The sequence below is a fragment of the Candoia aspera genome, chromosome 4 (assembly GCF_035149785.1).
Source record: "Candoia aspera isolate rCanAsp1 chromosome 4, rCanAsp1.hap2, whole genome shotgun sequence".
Taxonomy (NCBI): Eukaryota; Metazoa; Chordata; class Lepidosauria; order Squamata; family Boidae; genus Candoia; species Candoia aspera.
This window is the reverse complement of record NC_086156.1, coordinates 101,536,492-101,554,069: the sequence shown is the minus strand read 5'-3', so window position 1 is coordinate 101,554,069 and position 17,578 is coordinate 101,536,492. Positions and strand designations below refer to the sequence as shown.

The following is a 17,578-nucleotide window of genomic DNA, read 5'->3' as shown; positions in this document are numbered from 1 at the left end:
TTTTTAGTGATTAGTTGTCCAGCATTATTACGGCAAAGGCTGGGCTGGACAGAACTGCTATAAGGCATGTGCATTACCTGCCTAAGAGCCATTCTTGGTAAATATTGACCCAATCTAAGAAGGGGACAGAAGCACCCCTCAAGGATGCCACCTCTTCCCCCACCAAATAAACAAATAAATAAATGAAATATAAATGAAACAAATTTTAGCCATGGCTCTTTTACATACAGCCAGAATATTTATGCGCAACTGTATCAGTGATCAGGAGTAGTCTGGGAGCATGAAAGCTTTTAATAAAACAGTTTCAGTTTACCTTTTAATAAAATGTGTTAGTCTGAAAAGGTGCTACCAAATTCCGTTTGGATAGCATAGACCAGTGTTTTTCACCCTCTGCGACTTTAAGATGTGTGGACTTCAACTCCCAGAATTCCCCAGCCAGCCATGCTGGCGGGGGAATTCTGGGAGTTGAAGTCCACACATCTTAAAGTCGCGGAGGGTGAGAAAGGTTGTCCTGGATTTTGCCCACAAGAACCTTCCTAGACTCTGCATTTGATGCTCCTTCGTTTTGCTTTCACGGCTTCGGTTGGATCTACTAAAGGAACCATTAAAAATCTGTAGTGACCCTGGAAAGCATAATTCTTCCTTTAAAAGCTTCTTTTGGTCTCTTCCAATTTGCGAAAGAAGGCTTTCGAAACCTCAGTCCCCCGAGCGCTCTTCCAGCGGACTAAGCAAAAAAGCTAGATTCCCTCCCTAACCATTTCGGGAGTCGGACTAAACCAATCCGAAATGCTGGGGGAATTGCAAGCAGATTACTCCCGGAAGTGCCCCATGGAGAGGGACAGAAAGGAAAGAAAGGGGGCCAAAAACAGCTACCTTGTAACTGAAGAGCGAGAGACGCGACTTATTGAAGGGGGAATCATCCCATCACCGCGCAATGACTCCTTGCAATATAACGGCCCCCCTCTCCCCATGTCCAAATGGCGTTTCCTGCTTCGGAGGCTGTCCAGACCAGGAAGTGGCGGTGAATCGTCTGGACGCTTGGAGGCAGCGGTTCTTTTTCGCTCTTCTCCCGCGGGCAAGAGGGGCTGGAGCGGGTAGGGACGGACGCCTGTGGCGGCGGGAGGGCGCCTGGGTGCCCGGCGCGATGGGTGTCGCCTGATCTCAATCCCGCCTTGGACCTGGGGCTGGGCTGGCTTTGCAGGGCAGCTCCGGTCCGCGCAGAGCGATCGCCGGCAGCAAGATGAAGCAAGAGAATATTTTCCTCTTCGTCCCCAACCTCATCGGTAAGTGATGGGAAGCGGGCGAGTGCGGGGGCGAGGCAGGGAGAAGATGGGCGCTGGCGGGCAGCCCGTTCCTCAGTGCCAGGCGCTGGGGAAACCGGGGAGCGGATTGCCTTTCTGGGCCGTCTCAAAAGCGCTTCCTCTTTGGATGGATGGATCTTGGCGGGGCCGTGCTTACACTTCTGCCATCTCGCTCCGGTCTCTTCCCTTTTGCCTTATTCTTTAGTCCAGCGTTTCTCCACCTTGGCCACTTTAAGATGGGTGGACTTCAACTCCCAGAATTCAGCAAGGCTGGCTGGGAAATTCTCGGAGTTGAAGTCCACACATCTTAAAGTGGCCAAGGTGGAGAAACCCTGTTGTTTATTCGTTCAGTTGCTTCCGACTCTTCGTGACTTCATGGACCAGCCCACGCCAGAGTTTCCTGTCGGTCATCGCCACCCCCAGCTGACCCATGGACGAGTCCATCACCTCTAAGAATATCATCCATCCACCTTGCCCTTGGTCGGCCCCCCTTCCTTTTGCCTTCCACTTTCCCTAGCATCAGCATCAGCATCTTCTCCAGGGTGTCCTGTCTTCTCATTATGTGGCCAGAGTACTTCAGTTTTGCCTTTAATATCATTCCCTCAAGTGAGCAGTCTGGCTTTATTTCCTGGCGTATGGACTGGTTTGATCTTCTGGCAGTCCAAGGCACTCTCAGCATTTTCCTCCAACACCACAGTTCCAAAGCATCTACCTTCCTTCTCTCAGCCTTCCTTATGGTCCAGCTCTCGCAGCCATATGTTACTACGGGGAACACCATTGCTTTAACTATGCGGACCTTTGTTGTCAGTGTGATGTCTCTGCTCTTGACTTTTTTATTCAGATTTGTCATTGCTCTTCTCCCAAGGATTAAACGTCTTCTGATTTCCTGACTGCAGTCAGCATCCGCAGTAATCTTTGCACCTAGAAATACAAAGTCTGTCACTGCTTCTACGTTTTCTCCCTCTATTTGCCAGTTATCAATCAAGCTGTTTGCCATAATCTTGGTTTTTTTGAGGTTTAATTGCAACCCAGCTTTTGCACTTTCTTCTTTCACCTTCATCATAAGGCTCCTCAGTTCCTCCTCGCTTTCAGCCATCAAAGTGGTATCATCTGCATATCTCAGATTGTTAATGTTTCCTCCAGCGATTTTAACTCCAGCCTTGGATTCCTCAAGCCCAGCATGTCGCATGATGTGTTCTGCATACAAGTTGAATAGGTAGGGTGAGAGTATACAGCCCTGCCGTACTCCTTTCCCAATCTTAAACCAGTCCGTTGTTCCGTGGTCTGTTCTTACTGTTGCTACTTGGTCGTTATACAGATTCTTCAGGAGGCAGACAAGATGACTTGGTATCCCCATACCACTAAGAACTTGCCACAATTTGTTATGGTCCACACAGTCAAAGGCTTTAGAATAATAAAACAGAAATAGACGTTTTTCTGAAACTCCCTGGCTTTTTCCATTATCCAGCGGATATTGGCAATTTGGTCCCTAGTTCCTCTGCCTTTTCTAAACCCAGCTTGTACATTGGGCAATTCTCGCTCCATGAATTGCTGAAGTCTACCTTGCAGGATCTTGAGCATTACCTTACTGGCATGTGACATGAGTTCCACTGTTCGATAGTTTGAACAGTCTTTAGTGTTTCCCTTTTTTGGTATGGGGATATAAGTTGATTTTTTCCAATCTGATGGCCATTCTTGTGTTTTCCAAATGTGCTGGCATATGGCACGCATCACCTTGACAGCATCATCTTGCAAGATTTTGAACAGTGCAGCTGGGATGCCGTCGTCTCCTGCTGCCTTGTTATTAGCAATGCTTCTCAAGGCCCACTCAACCTCACTCACTTATTCGGGAGAAACCCTGCTTTAGTCCATTTCCATTTCATTGCTCTTGCAGTGATAACCCTGCCCCTAAAGGAAGCCACAACTTTCTGAAAACACAAACAAGCCAGCCATCCACTCCTCTGATGGTTAAACAGATTCTACTTCCCCCCAGAAAAGTCTCTAAAATGTCTTCCATTCGCCCATGTTCCTTGTCTGTGTGACGGAAGTGTGACAGGCCAGGGATTCAAGAGATTTGGGGGATCTTGCCTAGAAAATGGGGAAGGGGATTATGGGTTACTGTAGGGGGGATTTAGCTGAAATTTTGGGAGGTTGAGACTATAGTCTCTGGGTGGGGTGCAAGATTGACGGACAGTGGCTTATATTGCTTGCCTTTTTTTTTGCAGGTTATGCTCGTATAATCTTTGCTTTTATTGCTTTTTATTTCATGCCAACCTCCCCCTTGTTGGCATCATCCTTCTACCTACTTAGTGGCTTCCTTGATGCCTTTGATGGCTACGCTGCCCGGGCTCTTAACCAAGGTAGGCCTGGCCTGTGCCAGGGTGACAGTGCATGTTTGAGGGAGGGAGGGAGGGAAGGAAGGAAAGAAGGAAGGAATCATCCATACAGGTAGTCCTCGCTTAACGGCCATTCATTTGACGGCAGTCCAAAGTTACGACAGCCTCGGAAAAAGTGCTTTACAACCTGCTTTACTCACACTTACGACTGTCGCAAAACGTTGCAGCACCCCCGCAGTCATGTGATTGCAATTTGGGCACTTGGCAGCCGGCTCACGTTGCTGACCAGTCGCAGTGTCCTGTGGCCACATGATCGCAATTTGTAACCTTTTTTGCCAGTTTTCAGCAAAAAACATCCATTGGGGAAGCTGGATTCACCTAACAACTGCACTGATTCGCTTAACAACCTGTGATTCACGTAACAACCATCGTAAAAATGGTCGTAAAATCAGGTCCGGTTACATGGTGACTCACCTAATAACCGAACTGCTTAACAACCAGTTTTCCGGTCCCTATTGTGGTTGTTAAGTGAGGACTACCTGTATATGAAACTGGACTGTATTGAGTCTAAGACAAAGTGTTGGCTGTCAAGCTCCATGTTTCTTGCTTTACCTCAAAGAACAGCACTAGCTCTCCAATAGACATTGGTTCCTGTGAATTGGGACCTGATCCTTTTCAGCTGAAGTTGACCCTGGGATTTTTATCTTTAAAATATGGGATCCCCCATTAAGCCCTTACCCCTTTCCCAAAAGAGAACTGGTATATCGTTGTGGCTGGTTACAACAGTGAGCCAATCTCAGTACAGTTTTGGGTTCATTAGATTGTCATTCATGCTTGCCCCTGCCCAAATCTATAAGTTAGTGGCGAAGATCCGGATCTACTTCTTAGTGTTGTTTGATCGCTTTGGAAAGGATTGTCTGGGAACTCTTTGGTATAGTTAGGGAGTAGCATTCCATATTTAGAAAGACAGTGTTTCTCAACCTCAGCAACTTTAAGATGGGTGGACTTCAACTCCCAGAATTCCCTAGCCAGCATGAGTTGAAGTCCACCCATCTTAAAGTTGCTGAGATTGAGAAACATTGATTTAGAGTGTTAACCCATAAAAATTTCAATTTTTTTGTGAACAGGTCATTGAAAGCAGTGACCTAGCAGTGGTTTGAGTATCATTTGTTCAATTCTGGGAATTAATATGAAATGATAATCTTTAGTGCTCTCAACATTTTGCTGCTTTATGCTTTTATCTACCACTTTTTTAAAAAATGGAAAAAAATCACCTATTAATGTAGCATCAGGTTTGAAAATCGTACTATTTGAATGCTTTTTAAAAAAAATCAGAATTCCCTACTTACAAAATGGACATTTGAAAACTGCTGGAAATGGCACAGTGGTTGTAAAAGATTTTCAAGAGACTGATAAGGGAAAACCCTTTAATTCCAAAATTCCTCTTCATTTTTTACAAAGCTTTTAATTTCAAAACAGTGTCATATGCTGAGCAGTAATTTTACAAGTCTCTCGGTCCATACATTGTGAAGTTGCTGAGGCTGAGAAACACTGATTTAATTCATGCACATTTAAGCCAAGACAGTGCAAACCTTGCCTCTGGATATGTGGATTCTGCATCTAGTGCTTAATCTGGATGCTAGATTTTGTCAGCTTTTATTTCTTTTTTCTTCACTCAAAATAAGTTATGTTTCTATAAGGAGCAGTTTGATTAATTGTTTGATTTAAACAAGGATTTCTTATAACACCTACCCAGCAGGCTCTATGGGATTTACCGAAAGAATCAGAGTATATAAATCAAGAACTCTTGCACAGTAAATAAAAACTCCAATAAAACAGGATCTATAAAATAAATGTGGACATGAAAGGCAAACTTCCTATAAAACACTGTAATATAGGAAGGGAAGAGGGGTAGGTTTTAAAACTGCTCGGCAGGGTTCCTTTCCTACGGCTTTTTTTTTTTGGTCTTATCCTTACTGCAGTTAAGTAACCAAGTAATAAATTAATTAAATAATTCGGCTTGCTTAAGTCATGCTTCCTTTCGTACTTTGGATTTGTCACGCTGGTGTCTCCAAAAATTTTCAACTCCCCTCTTGAAATTCTTGCTTCAGAAAAAAAAAAAAAAAAGCAAATTAACACCTTTCCACAAAAGAAATTTATTTATTTATTTATTTATTTATTTATTTAATAAATTAAATTAAATTAAATTAAATATTCATTATAAAAATATGAAATATAAAAATATAAAAATATAAGAAAGAAGAGTATAAAAATTAAATATACAAATAAATTTATAAATACATAAATAAATAATTTATTAAATTTCTCGGCCACCCATCTCGCACACAATGACTCTGGGCAGCTAATCATGTTTCCATTTCTTGTCAAGATATTACTAATGCTGGGAGCTCTTGCAGTTTTCTCGCTGAGACACCTGGAACGTAAGACATGTTGATCCACCAAGTCAAAAGCAACTCAACAGCCATTTAAAGAGATCAAGCCAGCTAAGATGTTCTGGGAGTTTGGCCCCAAGACCTCGGGGACTACAGAGTCAGGTTGAGGAGGGGTGAGATAATCTTTGGTCTAATCCAGTGTTTCTCAACCTTGATGATAACCAGCAGAGCTGGCGGGGAATTGTGGGAGTTGAAGTCCACCCATCTTAAAGTCACCAAGGTTGAGAAACACTGGTCTAATCATATGAATACTTTTTCCTTATGTCCTTATTCATGGCAACTTATTTATGGCAACTTACCAATTCTAAAGAAACCACCCATTTTTGTCACCAACTGACTGCTACAACAATTTGCCAGATTCTTAACAGTCCAGTAAATGGCTAATGAGTAAATTTGATGCAGATAAGCCACACATTTTGCAGGGCCTGCAGGATCCTGTATGCATATTCCCGCTCCCCTACCACCGCCATTAATGTCTCTTTGTAATGTACTCCAAATCTCGTTCCTCTCATATAAAAATATTTAAGTAGCAGTGGTTGGGGAAAAAAGAAAGACGGAAAAAGAAGAAAAGGTGTGGGGGGGCTGCTTGAATGTCTTTTCTTATAGACCCAATTATTTTTTTAATTAAATTATTAAATTAAATTAAAATTTTCTTTTTCTTTTTTTATTAAAGATTTTCACAAAAGTAAAAAAAAGAAATAATTATAGAGTAAGATTAAAGAAAAGAAAAAAATCCAAAAAGTGTGAGAAGAGATACAAACAGAAAAAAAGAAAAATATATAAAGAAGCAACTTCCGATCTTCTTTACATCAGTTACAAACATTCTCCCTCATTAACATTACATCATAATTCCTTTCTTCCCGTATTCAGCCCTTGTTAATCAGCAAATCCATAAATCACCAATTCATTTTTTTCCATTTTCAGCAAAAAGTCCATAAGAGGTTTCCAATTTTTAATAAAAGTACTTGGCTTAGGGTCAGAGTCAGGGTCAGGGTCAATTTTGCCATTTCCACAAATTCCATCATCTTCACAATCCATTCCTCCATTGTGGGTATTTCAGTATTTTTCCATCTTTGTTCATATAATAAACTTGCTGCAGTTACCATATACAAAACCAATCTTCCATAAGTCTTTCCTAATTGGCTATCCATAAGTCCCAGTAAGAAAAGTTCTGAATATTAGTCTTTAAAATTCTTTGTTTCATTGTATCCTTTTTTTTTTTTGCTTCTTCGCAAATCCACCATGCATGGTAAAATTACCCTTCATGTTTTCCACATTTCCAACACTGATTAGAAGTACCTTTATACATCTTAGATAATTTCTCTGTCATATAACAATGGTACATCATTTTATAAAAATTCTCTTTTAAATTGTAACACAATGTGAATTTCAGTCCTTTCACCAAAATCTCTCCCATTGGTCCATCTGTATTTTATAACCAAAATTCTTAGCCCATTTTATCATGTACTCTTTAATCTCTTCTGTTTCAAGTCACAGCAAAAGTTTATACATTTTAGCAATCACATGTTCATTGTATGTAATTCAATTTCAAATTCCTTTTTCTGTTTTTCAATTTCAATTACTTTTTTATCTATATTATACCTCTCTCTTAATTGTGCATATGAAAACCATTTATAACTAAATCCCTCTGCAGTCAGTTCTCTCGACTTCATTTTAAGTCCCCATGTTCCTGTACTAGCAAATCTTGATACATTAAGATAACATAAGATATGTTGACATTTCTCTTTGAAGTATATATCAATTTCACCCATTTAATACATTTTTCTCCAAAGTCCGTATCTTCCAGGATTTTAAACCAAAATGTTCAGTTCAAATTATTAAATTTGGTTACCTGAGGGACCGCCTCTTCCCGGCATCATCAGCCCGTCCCACCCAATCATGCAGAGAGGGCGTGCTGCGGACCCCGTCGATAAGAGAACTCCATCTGGTGGGGTCCAGGAGGCGGGCCTTCTCGGCAGTAGCGCCCGCCCTTTGGAACATCTTGCCCCCGGAGGTGAGATTGGCCCCATCGCTCTTAGCCTTCCGGAGGAAGTTGAAGACCTGGCTCTGCCACCGGGCTTGGGGCAGGGAGGAGAATCGCCATACAATACAATACAATACAATACAATACTTTATTGGCCAAGTATGATCAAACTTACAAGGAATTTGACTTCGGTGGAAGAGCTCTCAACATATCTACACAACATCAAAAATAAACAATAATAAAGCAACAACAGTGTTATTTACTAAAACCATACAATCAAGAAAGAAAAAAAAATTGAAGGAAATAACACTACAGCTATCAACCAACACCCACTCATATTTAAAGGGAGAATTTATGGACAGCATACTGCATCTGTTGTCCAACATATGTTCCCATCCAACAGAGCATTACCGGTCACATCCCAGCAGTCATGTCTTACCATACACTGTCAATCATTATATCAGGCTACATGAATTAGGAGTTCAACAGAGCAATGGCACGAGGAAAAAAACTGTTTCGATGTCTAGATGTTTTGACGTACGGTACTCTGTAGCTCCGTCCTGATGGTAGAAGTTGAAACAGTTTGTCCAGGATGCGAAGGGTCTGCAGATATCTTCTCCGCCCTCCTTTTGACCCTTGCAGTATACAGGTCTTCTATAGAAGGCAGGCGGATTGCAAGAATTCTTTCTGCGGACTTAACTATCCGTTGAAGTCTATATTTGTCCTGCTTGGTTGCAGAACCAAACTAGACAGTTATAGAAGAACAGATAACAGATTCAATACTTGAGGTTGGCTAGTGCCTTGAAGTGCCCCTCCTACATAATGACTGAAGGAGATCACAGCCATCTGGATTTTATTAGATGGGGTAGTTGAGAAATTGCTTTAGAGAGATTTTATTGGAATTTTATTATATATTCATTGTTTTATATTGTAAACCGCCCAGAGTCCCTCCGGTTGGAGGAGATGGGCGGTGACAAATTTGATAAATAAATAAATAAATGAATAAATGAATGAAATGCTTTTTCTGCATCAAGGAAAATCAACACAGCTTGTTTTTCATTATGCTGCTCCAAATGTTCTAATATATTAAGGATATTTCTAATATTGTCTCTTAATTGTCTTTTAGGTATAAAGCTACATTGATCTTCATGAATAAACTCTTGCAAGATACTTTTAATTCTTTTAGCTAGGATCATCATAAATATCTTACAATCAATATTTAATAAAGATATTGGTCGATAATTTTTTGGTAAAATTGGATCTTGACCTTCTTTAAGAATGCTATATTTGTACCTGGCCAGGTGTCCAGTATCCTTCCACTGTCTAAAATAGAATTCATTGTTTTTTGAAAGGGTTGTACATCTTCAAAATATTTATAATAGGAAGCCGGCAGTCCATCTGGACCAGGTGCCTTCCTTATTTTAGTCTTTTTTATAGCCTCACAAACCCCTTATTGTTATAGGTCCATTCATCATCTGCTTTTGTTTATCCATTATCTTTGGTAAATTTTGTTTCTTTAAATATTCATCCACTTTTGCCAGGGAAATTTCTTCTCCTTTATACAATTTTGTATAATACCAAAGAATATTTTTTGCATACTTACATTATCTGTTACCATAACCTTCCCATTTTGTAATTTTAATATCATTTTCTTCTCACTTTCTTTTCATAATTTATATGCTAACGATTTGTCAGTGTGCTGGAAAGCATTTGGCCCAAGAGATCAGAAAAAAAAACACACACACCAGGCATTTCTATAAAAATAAATGTATTTACAGAAAGCACAAAAACATATTTACAAGCTTATGCATTCACACGTGCTCAGAGAGGACTGGAAGGAGAAGCAGATAGAAAGGAAACTGAAACAAGTCCAGGCAAGTTCCTTCCAGGCAATTTCCTTATATGGTCATTCTTTTCACACCCAAACTGAGGATACTTAAGTTTGACCTGTTCACCCTGCCAGAGTGATTTGTTACCATAGTAACCTTACTCCTTAATAACAACCTGAAATACCAACACGATTTCCCTGGCTTATTTGCAAATTCAAAATTATTCTGTTTTGCAAAGTTAATTTTTCCATTTCTCTTACCGTTAACACACAAAGCTGGCATGTAGAAGTTTAATTTGCTGAATGACATTTTCCCTTCCTGGAGATCTCCTTAATTCTTCCTCTTTCCTCTTTATCTTTATTAAAATCTTTTGCATCTTCTCTTGTCTTTGTCTTTTCAGTTTATTATTTTGTTATATAAATTGCCCTCTGATAAAGGCTTTATTAGTATCCCATCTCTCCCTTTATTAAGACTATTCTCAAAAAAAGCTTTCAATTTCTTTTTACAGTCCTCTGTTATTAATTTGTTTTGTAGCAGTCTCATTTAGTCTCCATCTATAAGTTCTAACTCTCCTCTTAAAGTTACTGGGTTATGATCTGAAAAATTCTTTGGCAATATCTCTACTTCGTAAACGCATGTAGCAAGATTTTTAGAAATCCAAAACTTATCTATTCTTGAGAAAGATCTGTGTCTTTCAGACAAACAGGTATATTTAGAATCACCATTTTTGTGTCACCATACATCTATAAGTTCAAAGTTGTCCATCATTTCAAATAATATTTTCAATAATTTAGCTTGTTTTAATTCCTTTCATAGAGGTTCTATATTTTTGTAGGCAGACCACTCCATTCCAGTCTCCCATTAGACACGGGTTTTCATATGACAAATCTATTAATTTTTCTGTAAGTCCTTTATAAAATATTTAATTTCACTTGGGGCATATATTCCCAATATCATGACCTTGGTTTCATTCAAATTAATTTCAACCCCCACATACCTACCATAGTCATATTGACTGATGACTATGCATCAATTTTGGTTGTAATTGTGGGTTTATATGCAGAACAACTTAATTTTCCTTACTTGTCCCCACAAAATAAATTATTGATCCAAATTTTTATAAAGCAAATTTTTTTTGTCTGTCCTTATACATTTTCTTGTAGACAAATTACATCTTGGTTCAACTTTTTCAAATCATGAAATAGCTTTTTTCTTTTTGGGGGAGCATTTGCCCCATTTATATTCCATTTATATTTCATTTTTCTCAGTCACAATATTGGATACGCAATATCTCTTGAGTTCTCGTTTCAGCCCTCACCGCAGTGTGGGGCTTATGGAACAGCAATAATAATAATAATAATATATATTTCTAAAAAGGATCAATAACAACATAAATGAGTTGGGGCTTATGTTGCTATGTATGTGATTGCATATGTGTTATTCTTTCCCCCCCTTTTTTTGTGTTTTTTTCCTGTTGCTTTTTACTTAATGAAAATAAACGTTATATTAAAAACAAACACACAAATGAACAAAAACCCCAGGGATTGTTGCTCTCCTAACATATGGCCTTCCTCCTAGGCACCCGCTTCGGGGCCATGCTGGACATGTTGACTGACCGCTGTGCTACCATGTGTCTGCTGGTGAACCTGGCTATGCTCTATCCAGAGTCTGCCCTCTTGTTCCAACTGAGCATGAGCCTTGATGTTGCCTCCCATTGGCTGCATCTCCACAGGTATCAGCTGGGGACACAGCAGAACTTCATGCTGTTTGGGAATATAGGAAGGCCAGGTTATTTGGCCACCTAACCTTGGGGTTTATATGCTTGAGGCCTCCTGGCTAGATGAAGTCTTCCACAAGAATTCAGAGTGGCCCCTAGCAATAATTTTTAATGCAACAAAAGACAGACATTATGAAGTATGTGGGAAGGAATTATTCAATTCATGTTAATGCAATGTCAGGGTAAATGTAACATGAGTTTGATTTTTCTCCACGTTTTGCTTACTTTCTGAAATGTGGCTCCTGACATGCCATGTACGTCCCCCGAAGTTGTGCACCTCTTATCTAACTCCATATTGTATATTGTGACTGACAACAGCTGCCAGGAAGACTTTTTTCCCCACCACCTGCCATCTAATCTTTTCTAACTGGGGCATTTAGGGTTGAGCTATCGATGCAGGGACTGTGTTCTACCAGTCCTGTTATCCCTCCATGAGGAGACAGTGAAAAAGGATGTCATTAATATCCTTTTGTTGTCAAGAGATTGCCCCAGATCTGAAACAAAGTTTTACAGAACTCAGCGGTCCTCCTTCTAAATCAGTGTTTCTCAACCTTGGCAACTTTAAGATGTGTAGACGTCAACTCCCAGAATTCCCCAGCCACCATGCTGTCAGGGGAATTCTGGGAATTGAAATCCTCACATCTTAAGGTGCCAAATTTGAAAAACACTGTTCTAAATAGTGATGGGTAGAATGGCTCTCCAGGGAGTCGTTGACTCCGATCATCATGGTATAGCCCTTTTCTTCAACTGTCAGTCTTACATTGTAGACAGTTCTCTTCAGATTTATCATCAGTTTGTTCTTCAGGTTGGAGGACCATATGTTTGTATTGCCTCCACATTTTTTTAATCCTTGCAGTGTGTAGAGGGAAAAGCTATAATTGTAATGACTGTGTTACCCAGTTTGCCATTAAATTCGATTCATAATTGATTAGAGTAGAAATCTCTTTAATGGAGTGTAGTACACAGTACAGCAAAAAAGTTGCAAATAAAGTTTCCCACGTTTTCCCCAAGTTAAGCAGTCCAATGAGCTCAACCCCCTCCCCTTCTTTGGCACGCAGCCCCCCTTTTTGTGCCAGTCAGTTCAGTTCCCTGCAGATGTCTCCAACGGCTCAGTAGCTCAACCTTGGATGCCAGAGATAGTCCAAACAAGATGCTTTCACACTCCTCGCATGTCCCCATCCCACTTCTACTGACCCGCAAGTCTTAACATGTGTTCTCCATTCATGCATGCAAATCCAATCAGATGTTCTGGGAACATTTGATTGGGGAGCATGACAATAATCCTGTACATTTTTCCTGGGACAAAGCTCTATTGAAGTCAGTTGGCCATTCTGCTGGGTCACGGGTCCAGATATAGGATTGCATTCTAAATAGACCTACAAACTGAGCTGTCTTTCATATCTCTCCTTTGCCAAAAAAATTCACTAGGTGGCCTTTGGTGAAGTTCTCTTAAGTCTCATAATGTCCATCACTATTATGGAGATAGCAATGCATTGCTTTAATCCAACCTTCTGACCCTGGAGGAACCCTTGCAATATTTTTCAGGCCTCGGGGAACCCCTGCACATTCAGGCTCAAATATAGGCCAGAAGTTCCAAAATTATTACAGTATATTTGTTTCATGGGCAGGCCTGTCTATATGCACTAACAGTGTTCTTAAACTGAAAATGAAACTTACCTCTTTAATGTGAAGTTGCCTGAATTTGAAATAATTTTTAAAATAAATTGTGATCTCCAAGGGAACTCCTAGTGACCTCTCACAGAACCTTGGTTGAGAAACCCTGACTTAGATTCTTGGTAGGAGCCATGAGAAAACTTGGCTCAGCATGCACATTTTAAAAATTATTAAAATTAATACCATTTACAGAGTTGGAAGAGATACAGCACACCTGAAGGACAGGGCTCTTAAGAAAACTAGGGTAAAGGGAGCAACATTGCAGTTTCGTGGCTGGGTTGTTTTTTTAAAGCGTACACAACCTCGAGAAGCATGATGTGAAAGTTAGAACGTGCTTCCTGTGGAGCAAAGAGGGAGTCTTTCTGGGAAGATTTAATATGGAAAAGAGTCACAGGAGTGTGAGAAAAGGAAACAAGGGGAGGGGAGTTGAGGGGGAGCTAAATACCCTAAATTCCCATTTTAATTTTTTTCCCCTGCCTCCATTAGCACTGTGGTGAAAGGTGGTGAAAGCCATAAGAGCATTGACTTAACGGGAAACCGGATCTTGAGAGTGTATTACAACTCCCGGGTGAGTGATACAACAGCTGTCTCTTTGGAGTCTTCATATCACTGCATTCCTAACCCCATCCTAATCTTTAGAGAACCTCTCTAGTTTCTCAAAAACAAAATTTCATCCCAGCCATTTCCTTGCCAATTTGATTATGAAGTCCTTTCCCTCTTGATTTCTCCCCTTTAATTCCAAATGCTTTGGAGCAGGGTTTCTCAACCGTGGCAATTTTAAGATACGTGGACTTCAACTCCCAGAATTCCCCACACATGCTGGCTGGAGAATTCTGGGAGCTGAAGTCCATATATCTTAAAATTGCCAGGGTTGAGAAGCCCTGCTTTAGAGAAAAGGCACCACTGGGATGATTTCTCAGTTTTAATGAACAATATAGTCATGTTCAGTAAATGTAGTTTCCCCACTCCCCTTGGCCCCCTACAGGCAAAGCTGCCTTCAGGGGCATCCACAGTAAGCCAAGATTTCGCCAAAATGACAAAATGTGCATTATGACATCACAATGCAAGCTCCATCCATTATATAATTGCAAGTGACATGATACAAGTACAGAATGGGTGGAGTTTGTGATGTGACACATATTTTGCCATTGGGCCCACCCCACCCCATTTTCCCCAATACCCAAGGCTGGCTGCGGAAGAGACATTTCCAGCTATGTCAGTGCCTGTCCTAGCATGCCTATTTTCATGAAGCATTTCCTTCAAATTGGAGGAAAAGTGGCAACTTAGTAGGCTACTAGGTAGGCTAATTTAAAATGTTGGCATTGACTATCAAAGTTCTAAAGAGTCAAACCCATGGAAAACTATCTGTAAAGATAATTCTTGGATGATGCCTCTTCCCCATTTGAAATGAGGCCAGATGTTGTAGGATCCCTCACTAATCAATTTGCTTCTCTTCTTCCATGTTGATCAGATGGCCATCCAAGATCTTTCCTGAAAGATTTATCTGACTGCTCTTTTTATGAATTTTGTTGTACTCTTGGATATTATTTTTATCACTTACGGGTTACATTATGTAATATGGGTTATATTTATAGGTTATGTTTTTTTAAATAGAGACTTTTATATAGAAAGATGTTTCCATAAAGTCACTATGATTTGTCATATAGTCACAGTTGATGCCCTCATAAAGGCCGTCTGATTTAAATTGGCTTCCATTCCTCGCCTTGTATGGTCTGATGTAGTTTCTCCTTCCTCTTCCTTTAGCCTGTTCTCTTCATTATGTGTGCTGGTAATGAGCTGTTCTATTGCATGTTGTACTTGCTATGTTTCGGTGAAGGACCAGAAAGTGAGTACAGAAAGCTAAGGGGATTGAGGGGAGGGGAGGCTTTAAGGACTGAAGGGCATGTTGGATTTTTCCACCCCACTCTTCTTTGTTCTTTTACTTTCCAGTCCTGTCCGGATACGTTGGACTCTACCGCCTAATTCTGTGGGTTTCTACCCCCATTGCCATCACCAAGAGTTTCATCAGCTTAATTCACTTGGTCTCTGCCTCATGTAATATGGCTGCCTTGGATGCTGCTGAACGGGCAAAGAGGGAGTAGGATTTCAAGATTCTGGGAAGGAACTCCCCTCAGTCTTCCAGAGGGATCAGCTCCCAACCTTCTTGATGAAGGGATGAGGTCTTTGCCTCAGATGAGTCACTCCAGTTGTGCAGTTCTTCTTTGATGTGACCACTTCACCTTTCCATGATGCTTTTGTGATATCTGTGTGGGATGATAAAGTGACTCCTGCCCCGCCCCCAGCTTCTTCTTGTTTCACTCCCATAGTAATTTGAACTGTTGAGGAAAAAAATTGGCTGTTGAGGAGGATCCTGATCCCCCATTTTGAGGGGCAGCTGAACAGCTTGTCATTTTGGGATTGAAAACTTTTTACCTCACACTTTTGGGGTATCTTTGGGGAGAACAAAATATAGGACAGAGCAAAACTTGTCTTGATACAATGAACCAAACTAGGATATTGTTGCCATGTATCCTCCTCAGCTAAAAATCAAGAAGATCACATCTAAACATCTTTTGAAATCTGAACTTGGTTTTTGTTTTCCAAAACTGTGTAGGAGCAGATCTCTGAGAGAGAGAGAGTGCATTAAGGTCATATCTTGTATTATTTCCTTGGAATTATCTCTGAATGTTCAGTTTAACTTTTGTACTTCTCCTTTAGCTTACAGCCCAGATTATCCTGCTCTGCTTTCTTGTGAATGTTTTGTTACAAATACTTGATCAGAGGTGGTAAATTGGGATGGCCATGCATGTTTCTCTCCTCAGCATTTTGCTTTCAGAATGTCTATATCTTCTTCTATCATCCTCTGTATGCTCCAGAGGAGAAGATGTGGAAAAGCTATTTTGGGACATAGACCATGGTTCAACGTTTTTCCCCCCACTACTTTTCCCATAATTTCTCAAGCAATTCAGATTGACTGTAGCTGAAGTCTGTAGTTGCTTTTTCTTCAATCATGTCATAGTGCTGTGAAGTATTGAAGTGAACTAAATAATGATGATCTTAAGCATCAGTTTTGCCCTTCCTGAGTCCTGTCTGTCTTCTCCACCATGATTCTGAAATTTACCGGTGGGCAGAGATGTACAGTATTTACCCATTTATTTTCTCCAAGATTTCCTGAGGTGATTGGTAATTCCATCTTATACACAATCATTTATTTTCTCTCTTTCCTCTCTCATTTCTGCATTAGCAGATTAGCAAGCTCTCCTAGTGTGATTTTTCAGCAAGAATACCTAAGTTTACATTATCATGGTAGCCACCTATGCATTAAAGGGTCCCTTCTCCCTTTCCCAGAAAAGCTCGCTTTTCATGTTTGTAGTAGGACCCAGAACTGAAGTCAAGAGAGGTAGAGGATGGGTTGTTTGGCAATAATAGAAGAGAGATATCTAAGTCCTAGGTATAACTTAAACTTAGTGGCTATATTGAAGGAACCAAACTTGAAGGCTATCACGGAGAACCCTTGTCTTCATCCACTGAGCCAAGTTAGAATGTCACTGCCATATAGCTTCTTTTTCTAAACAGCAAGAAGGAGACATCTGAAGTTGAAATGGTTATTTTTGGTCCTTCCCTTGAATGTTCTCACACGTCTCCTGCAAGCAGGGGCTGAGTGTGATCCTGACAGCTCTCTCCTAAGTTCACAGTGGCATTGTCACACTCTTCAAACCTGTCTGTCTATCTGTATGTTGTCTATAAATTTTTAAAGTGTAAAACTTTTGTCCAACAAAAAAAAAACCCTTCTCACTCAACAAAGTAGATGTTGCTGTAATAAAGTTATCTATCTGATCATCTGATTGAGTATCTTGATTTGGTTGTCTCTGAGTGATTATTTACATGAGGATCTTGATGAATAGCCAAAATAAATATGGCAAATATTCCTAGCTCAGTATTTAACTGTCTTCTGGAGACTGAGAATACTGACCACCTGGTCAAGGGGGAGGAAGAAATATGTTCAATACAGGAGAAGCCAACATTCATGAATCAAAGGAGCCACAAAATTGGCTGATGTCTGCAGGTTAAGCCTCTTTGTCAACAAGGCCTAAGGGAGGAAGTGGAATGAAGATGAAAGATGTAGTTTGTTATCCCTGCCAAGATCCAAATCTTGCCAAGGCACCTCTTCCATTCCCAAGAGGTTATGGAAATGAAAGTCAAATTGTTACATGGCATTTTGTT

At 40.3% G+C, this 17,578-nt stretch overlaps 2 protein-coding genes across 2 annotated transcripts in view; one reads left to right on the top strand and one right to left on the bottom strand.

Annotated features, from left to right (window-relative positions):
* The window catches only part of SPN (sialophorin), a 344,473-nt gene extending 331,060 nt beyond the window's left edge, over positions 1–13,413 (bottom strand). Inside the window, exon 1 of the mRNA XM_063301352.1 lies at positions 13,358–13,413. The gene's annotated coding sequence lies outside the window, so the exon portion shown is untranslated. The remainder of the gene's footprint in view (positions 1–13,357) is intronic.
* CDIPT (CDP-diacylglycerol--inositol 3-phosphatidyltransferase) lies at positions 1,124–15,843 on the top strand. The gene is made up of 6 exons (XM_063301354.1): positions 1,124–1,283; positions 3,527–3,661; positions 11,482–11,635; positions 13,841–13,922; positions 15,119–15,200; positions 15,305–15,843. Exons 1-6 carry the CDS (start codon positions 1,241–1,243, stop codon positions 15,454–15,456), a joined length of 648 nt encoding a protein of 215 aa, XP_063157424.1. The 5' UTR covers positions 1,124–1,240; the 3' UTR covers positions 15,457–15,843.
* Positions 15,844–17,578: the final 1,735 nt, after the last annotated feature.

What these genes read in the sequence shown, in the direction of transcription:
- CDIPT (XM_063301354.1), top strand. Translation starts at nt 1,241, where the DNA reads ATGAAGCAAGAGAATATTTTCCTCTTCGTCCCCAACCTCATCG. An exon ending in CTTCGTCCCCAACCTCATCG is followed by an intron (nt 1,284 to 3,526) that starts GTAAGTGATGGG and finishes TTTTTTTTGCAG; the next exon opens with GTTATGCTCGTATAATCTTT. An exon ending in GAGTGTATTACAACTCCCGG is followed by an intron (nt 13,923 to 15,118) that starts GTGAGTGATACA and finishes CTCTTCCTTTAG; the next exon opens with CCTGTTCTCTTCATTATGTG.